General features: G+C 38.0%; 1 protein-coding gene across 1 annotated transcript; it reads left to right on the forward strand.

Moving 5' to 3' along the window:
• Positions 1-5,340: 5,340 nt before the first annotated feature.
• LOC129739161 (achaete-scute complex protein T4-like) lies at positions 5,341-7,072 on the forward strand. Its single transcript, XM_055730573.1, has 2 exons — positions 5,341-6,550; positions 6,661-7,072. The coding sequence occupies exon 1, from the start codon at positions 5,640-5,642 to the stop codon at positions 6,483-6,485; it is 846 nt and encodes a 281-aa protein (XP_055586548.1). The 5' UTR covers positions 5,341-5,639; the 3' UTR covers positions 6,486-6,550; positions 6,661-7,072.
• The last annotated feature ends 1,313 nt before the right edge of the window (positions 7,073-8,385 follow it).

Genomic DNA, 8,385 nt, shown 5'->3' on the forward strand with positions numbered 1-8,385 from the left:
TTCCGTAAATCTTTTTTTTTCTTCTAATTATGATAAGAAAGAATCAGGTTCCCATTTTTAAAAACGGTTGTTTTTCAACCATTATTCAGATCTGGTATTACGTTTGAAAAATAACCATTATTGAAGTTCTCTTTGAAATCCCATTTTATGAGTTTTCGCAGAAAACTCATAAAATGACTTAACCCACAAAACTTCGATTATGGTTATTTTTCAAGCGTTAATGGTTTAACACGGCCCAGCGTGTATTGAACGACCCCTCGTCGCTTTGTTTACATTTAGTCTTAGCTATCATTGGATGTAAGTGTTACTTTTGTAATCAGATGTTATCCTGAAAAATGGATCTCGAACAGAAACGTAGCGCTGTGTTGCCTTGTTCCTAGTTGGCAAACGGCCGAAGGACATAGTTCGTGAGCTGTCCGATATAAGTGTGTGGAGAAGTTTTGTATACCGTACATTACAAAGATACCTGCCATGGTGAAGATCGTCAAGAAGCGCTTTAAGAGAAATCCTCGTCGTAGTGCCACTAATTTGGCAGAGGATCTCAACATATCGGATCGAAGTCTCTTTCGGATCCTGAAAGATAAACTTCAGACCTACAAGATCCAAAAGGTTCAAGACCTTACGGTGAAGCAGAAACAAGAACGGGTAGAAAGAGCGAAGGCACTACTGAAGAGGGCCGCCGAAGGAAGGTTTAAGAATATCGTGTTTACTGACGAGAAACTCTTCATCGTACAGTAGTTCGTGAATAAGCAGAACGACAGAGTTTGTTTGCCAGACAGATCACGAAGCCATGCCGACTAGCTGACGGCCACCCGTCTACAGAAACCAGTATCGGTGATGGTTTGGGCCGGAGTCACTCGTGATGGCCGGACTCCGCTGGTTTCTGTCCCTGAAGGAGTGAAGATCAACCAAAATACATATCGGGAACTTGTTCTACAGAATGTTGTCGAACCATGGGCACGTCAATATTTTCGTTCCAGGGATTGGGTTTTCCAACAGGACTCAGCGCCGGCTCACAAAGCGAAGAAAACCCAACTTTGGATTGCGCAACATTTTCCAGGGTTGATTTCGAGCTCCGAGTGGCCGGCGAGTTCGCCAGACCTGAAACCTATGGACTTCGCTGTTTGGAGTATGTTGGAGGCCGAAGTCGGTTCTAAGAAACATGAAGGTGTGGAGGTTCTGAAGCGGCATCTCGTGGCAGCCTGGGATAAAATACCCCAAGAACACCTGCGGGCCTCTTACGATGCGTTCCTCGACCGTCTGCGGCGAATGGTTAAACTCAAGGGCGAACAAGTTTAACTTTACCAGTGATTTTTTAAAAAGTATTTTGTTTTCAAGAGAAATTGAATGAATTTAAAATAAAAAGTTGTTGTTTTGATCGAATTATATGTTTTTTCAATGTAGCACTTCAATTGCCGGACCCTGATTTTGCTTGAACATATTTTAGAACAATGTTTTTGGTCCCAATTTCGATAAATTATCACACATTCGGCGAGCTGTCTGAAAACCCACGAGGAAATTTAACAACTGAACATTTCCTAATTGCTATCTATCCTCAAATTTTCAACATTTTGTGGCTATTTTCATTAGACAATCGATTCTTCCGATATTGTTGCTAAAATGCTGTTTTTTCAGTGGGTTACCCAATATATGATGGAAAATATTGATTGTGAAGTCTGCCTGTTAATCTTATGTAACCTTTGTTCTCGAAGAACTTCTCTACGTTTATTTACTGATATATACAGTGAGCGAAATAAGAATAGCACCACTATGTTTTTTGCTTGTTAATATATGAATAATTGAAAATTACGAAAGTTTTCTTCCACAGTTTGTTCTGAATTGCTTAACGGATAAATCAAGCATAAGTTTACTTTTTTTGGACGTAGCAATTGGCGTTGAGGACCAAAAATGTGAAAAAGGGGTGCGAAATAAGAATAGAACCACTTGAGTTTTTCAACAAAAACAAGCTTATTATCAAAAGCTAATTGTGTAAAAGTGAATAATAACGTTTCTATGAATTATTTGAATAAATAACTGCATTTTAAGGAGTTTTCAGAATTCCAAAGGTTTTCATAGGTTTTAATTAGGGGGTTTTAAGAGATGCTCCTCTAGCGTTAAGGAATTTGATATTTGAGTTGTAATTGTTTACTAAACTAATAATTTTCTTCATTAACATTCAGAAGTATGATGCAAAATGATGAAACATAGATTTGAGGCTGAGTTTGAATCCAAAAAGTAGGTTGGAATTCAAAAATACGAATGTTTTTTTAATAGTCAAACACTATTTCTCTAGATTTAAGTCATAGATGGCAGCACTATCTTGCCATTTAACCAAATTCATGTCCATTTTCGAATATCCGGGATTAATTAGGAAGTGCTGGATGATTTTGATCAAGAAATAAATACATGTACAGTGTGAACGCTTTGGAAATTCTAAGATCACTAAATCCAAAAAAAATAGAATTGCATCAAGGTTACTAAAAGTGATTTTTTTGGAGCGATTATCAGAATAAAGTTATACTTTGCGATGGAGCTTGATGGACCAGGCGGCTAGTAGTATTATTGGTATGATTTGCAATTGAATCTGAAGTTGAGATGAGCAGGAATTTTGGCGGTTGTACATTTTTGTGGTGGTGATTCTTTTGCAAATCCGGAAAAGCTTTCTGTAGCGTGAACTTCCACAAAACTGTGATGAGAAAATACCTCAAAATGATGAATATGGGCCTAAATAAACCTGGAAAATCAATATTGAGACTAAATTTGGTTTTAACTGCAAGATAGTGCTGCCATCTACGACTTGAAACTGGAATGAAGTGTGGTTTACTGAACAAAATCAAAGTTTTTGATTTCCAACCTATTTTTTTCTCATTCAAAATTAATCCCGAATGTTTGTTTCATCATTTCACGTCATTTTTATGAAGAAAATAAGTAGTTTGGTAAAGAATTACAGCTAAAATATCAAATTCATTAACGCTAGAGGAGCATCTCTTAAAAACCCCTAATTAAAACCTATGAAAACCTTTGGAATTCTGGAAAACTCTTTAAAATGCAGTTATTTATTCAAATAATTCGTAGAAGCATTATTATTCACTTTTACACAGTAAATTTCTAATAATAAGCATGTTTTTGTTGAAAAACTCAAGTGGTTCTATTCTTATTTCGCACCCCTTTTTCACATTTTTGGTCCTCAACGCCAATTGCTACATTCAAAAAAGGTAAACTTATGCTTGATTTATCCGTTAAGCAATTCAGAACAAACTGTGGAAGAAAATTTTAGTAATTTTCAATCATTCAAATTTTAACAAGCAGAACACATAGTGGTGCTATTCTTATTTCGCTTACTGTATTAGGTATCTCTTTCATTGAAAATTGGATTTCGTGCAACGTTTTGCAGTCGCAGTTATCCGTACAAAGATTGACTGAGAAATGGTTAGCGAGTAGATCTTCGACAGATTTTACACTGATTTGACAGGTCGCACAAATGTACAAGTTCGCACAAATGACGTAGTCATGAGTGCGCAGTCCAATCTAGTGCGCTACGATTAATACTAGAAAACTTTCCGTGCGTAGCGATAGAAACATTCGAAAATCAAGTGTACCAATGGCCGCGCACAGCAAAATTGTCTTTTCTTCCGTGACAGAACCTTCAAACTGTTCACTTTTCCTTACAAATAATTCATTATAAAACTACAAATAACTTATGTTCAAAACTTTTTGCCAAGGTGCTCGAATTCAACACAAAAAACTGAATTACATAAAAGGACCCACTTAGCTCAATCGCTAAGGACAACAGAAAAAATGGCATCCGCAAACACGATGTTTGTTTTTATTATTTCCTGACCTCAAAAAGCAATATAAATTTATTTCAAGTATGGCAAGTAAAAGATACTCAGTTGTTGATTTTCGTAGAAAATAATGATTAAAGTTGAAAGTGCGCGACCATCGGGTTTCGCAGTGATCCGGGTCTATATGACCTTAACCGACTAGTTGTCCTCGTTATTATATATGTGGTGCGATTTTGTAAATTTGAAAAAGCTCCACGCAAAGTCAACAAAAATATTAAATTGAAAAAGAATCAAGATTAAGCAAACCAAATTGAACATAGTTCTAAAAGTGTTTAGAGAAGAAGCTAAGAGTTCTTTATATGTACATTTTAATTAAGTTTGAATTTCAAATTCTCAATAATGAGTTTTTATTCCCAAACTTCAAAAATCACTGGTTTGAGTATGATGATCCATAAACGCAATATTTGAGAACCAGTCTGGACAATCTTCGTGCTCCATATGTACTTGTTCTCATTAATTTTTTTTCCAAACTTCTTCTTCTGTATGAATTTTCTAATCGAAACGATTCCCTCAAAACCACAATCAATTCCCATCGAAGTCGATACGGTATGGCGTAACGGCATTGCGTAAAAATTCCTCCACGGCATGTTTATCATTGTCGTGAAGTGTAATCCGCAGATAAAACAGCTTCATCGCAGTTCCATCGGTCGGCTATTTAGAATCGCCGACCTCTTGCAATAACCATTTCTTCTTGGCCATAACCGAGTCGTGCGCTTTCGATGAAAAGCTTAATTAACGCAATTAAACGAAAAGAATATTTTTGCATTCTTATTTGCACTTGTGGCAGCGGCACCGATTTCGAGCAGAAGTTACAATTTGAAGCACAACGAACAAAAAACAATATCACAAAACTCCCAAACAACTTCGAAAGAGCTGACGAAAAAATTCCCAAAGACCGAACTAACTTTCTTGATTAATTTTATTACATTTTTCCCGCAGAGTTTTAAGCGGCAGCAGCCACTCGCAGATCAATTACCTACCGACGCACGGTACCCACCACCTTGCGTGGCGCGCAGCAGAAGCACGATTTTTGGGGTCCCGCGCGGAAGCCGGTTGGGTCGCGCGAAGATTTTTGCGAGCGCTGCCTGGTCCTCGGCCGCCGGGATCGAACATGAAAATAACATAAAATTCGCTCGTAAGAAATGTGAGAGACCTCAGCTCAGCAGGACGACGGCGGCAGGCCGCTTGAGGTCCCAAAAAACGAACGAACGACGGACGACTGCATCGGTATGATCGCGCGATGCGGCTGCCGGCGTTTGCCGGTCGTGTGGTGCGCCACGCGATCTTCATCACCCGAGTGAGGTGGATCCGCGGCCCGAACGCAAAACGAACGCGGATCTTCGGTCTTTTGTTCGGGTTTTTACGATCGGGCCCCGATCGAGAGTGTGGTTGGGTTGATTCGTTTTGTGCTCTCTTCTTATGTTGTTGTTTTCGACTCACGTTTCCTCCTTTTCGAAGCCGGTGGATATTCAGCCCTTAAAGGATGAGCTTCGAAGGTGTGTTGGTGACCGGTTTTTTATGTTTATGCTGTGCACCTGCATTTCTAGATTTGGGGAAAAGAGCATACAAAATGCAACTGCTTTAGGACGAAAGATACCATTCCGGGTCCTGCCTTTGGTATGGAAAGATCGCTTTAGTCTTGACAAGAAGTGTGTTATAAGAATTGGGACTTGGTACGTTTTATTCGGTTGAAAAGATCGTCAAACGAAAGTGAAGAGACTTTGGGATTTTTCGGACTTGGTGATATTCAGTGTTATCGTTTAGCGAACAGTTGCATAACAAAAGTGACAAGTGATGGCAACTGCAGTTAGAAGCATGTCCCTAGGACAGAGTATGTACATTCCAAATGGATCGTCGTTGATTCAGCCGGCTTCGGTTAATCCTTTCCGGAAGCGGCCGATTGCTCCTGCTCCAGTTCCGAGTGTTGGATTACCTTCGATGCCGATCAAGGATCGTCCGATCATTTCTAAGAAATACTGTGCTTTGCCATATGCAGTAACTCCGCAACAATCGGCCTCGATCCAACGTCGTAATGCTCGGGAAAGAAATCGTGTCAAGCAAGTAAACAACGGATTCGCACATCTTCGCCAGCATATCCCTTCGGCCGTGATAACTTCGTTGACAAATGGAGGTCGGGGACCACACAAAAAACTTAGCAAAGTCGATACGCTCCGTGTGGCTGTAGAATATATCCGCAGCCTTCAGCGCATGCTGGATGAAGATATGGAGAACAGTGGTAAAGTGAGCACTAAAAGTGACATTCAAGCGCTTTCCCCGGTATCCTATTATGGTTCTATGTCCGAGGCGTCAACTTCGTCTTCACCTGCGCCGTCTCAAATGTCCGAGTACTCCAGCTATAGCAGTCCTACCGAGCTCGGACAATTCAAGAGGGAACCGTACGACGTGTACTCAAATCCTTCTCCAATTTCTTCTACCAATACTCCGATTACTCCAACAACGGTTTTGCCCAGCATGACCACGTTCAGCACTCCGACCTTCACACAACCGATCCACCAAATCTACAGGACTCATCTAACTCAGCAGCCACCGGTGGCGGATTTCTCTGAACAACTTAGTCCCCAGAATACCGACGACGAGGAGCTCCTGGATGCCATTTCTTGGTGGCAACAACAGGAATGATCGCCACAAACAACCTACTTTCGGAATAAAAGACTGAAAGATCGAGTCCGATCTTCCTTAGAGTGGTGAGTTTCATAATCATTCATAACAAACCTTCCTTTATCCCTTGAAGATTATATCTTTAAAAATCATGATTTTAATTTCTACTCTTTTTTCTCTCTTTTCCAATCAACAGGATATCGCTCAAACCAAAAAACGAAAAAATAATGTGGATCGAACGTTAAGCTGTAAATCTGTAACCCATCGCCAGTTCAAATGATCTCGTTTACTTATTTAGAGTAGTACGCGGAACAAATTAGAAACTGTCCAATCAGGTCAAGTAGTGAAGGAGCTCAAGCTGAGCTCCCAGCTAGTTAGACGTAATTTCCCAGTGTGTGTCAAACTACAGATAGAGTTAAAAATGTTCTTGCAAGTAGAATTAAAATAAGCTCGAAAAGTTTTAGGCTAATTGCTTCGATTAGAAATGCTGAAGTGCTGATAGATGTACAAAGCGTTCACTGTCGCGCTGATGGTGAACGTGCTGAATTTATAGAAACTTGTTTTTGTTTTAATGTACTTGTTTTTGATCTTTTTTAAAAAAGTCTAGTCATCAGTTAATAAATTACTAAAATATAAAACTTGTGTCGTTATTGTATCACTAGTGTCGAAAAAACGTCCTTTTTGCATCATCTGTATTAAATATGAATCTTCGAAAACGGTTCCAAGGTACGGTTGAGTTTTTGAGTGGCTGATTATTTTAAAAGTTGGGGCAGTTCGCTTCATGGAAAGTCATCAATGATTGGACTTGAGGGTTAAAATAAAAAAAAACTTGAAGTTGGTAACTTAAGTTTACGTTCAGATCCTGGTCCTGGTCCGCATTTCTGGAACAGAGTACCCGATGAATGTTATTGAGTGTGGGAGATTTTATCGTCCAGTAGATAAAATTATTTTTTTCAGAGCTTTTATTTTTAAATTCTGGATGTTCACGAATTAGTCGTCAACTTTGTTTATTTATCTTAACTTTTGATTGTATCGATCCCTGGATACTGGTATTTCTGGATCCAATGGATCTCGGAGCATTTCCTTAAAACAATTTTCAAAACTGCACGCATACTGAGGCAAAGATTTGATTTTTGAAATATTCACTCTTTAATTTCAGACTTTACAGTTTTTAAAGATTTATCTAATGATTTTTTTGGAGTGGTATCTTACGATTTCTATTAGAGTGGAGAAAATGTAGTAAAATATGACACAATCAAAGCTTAGAATAAATTTGAGGATTTGAAAGGAAGCATATTTAATGAAGAGAAAAGAAATTCTATTGTTTCAGAGCAATTTCAAAGAATTCATATAATAAGAATATTTCAGAAAGACTCAAAAAAGTTTAATAAACTAGAAAAATTTGAAAGAATTAAAAAAAAACAAAATGAGTTTGGCAAAAATGGGCTCAGTAGAATCAAAAAGAGTTCGAAAGAGCAGAAGAATTAGATGAAAATACAAAATTAATCATGAGAATTAAGAAGCACTCAGAAGAATTCATATAAATTTATTATATTTCGGAATTCAATATTCAGAAATGAAATAAAAATCATAAAAATTCACATGCGCTCAGAATAGTTCAAATGCATTTAATTCGAAAAAATTAATGAACTAGAAGAAATTAAAAGAAGAAATTAAACGAATTCAGTTAAAATCAGTAGAATTCAAAAGAATTCTGAAAAAATCAGAAGTATTCAGAAAAGCTCAGAAGGTTTAAGAAATATTTTGAGGAATTAAGACGTAATCAATTTGAAAATTCTGAAGCATTCAGAAGATTAAGAAGAATTAAGAGAATTAAGAAGAATCCAGTAAAATACTGAAGAATTCGGAAGAGTTCAGAAGAATTCAGTAGAGTTCCGAAGATTTCTGACGAATGCAGAAG

This window comes from Uranotaenia lowii, chromosome 1, assembly GCF_029784155.1.
Source record: "Uranotaenia lowii strain MFRU-FL chromosome 1, ASM2978415v1, whole genome shotgun sequence".
In the NCBI taxonomy this organism is placed as follows: domain Eukaryota; kingdom Metazoa; phylum Arthropoda; class Insecta; order Diptera; family Culicidae; genus Uranotaenia; species Uranotaenia lowii.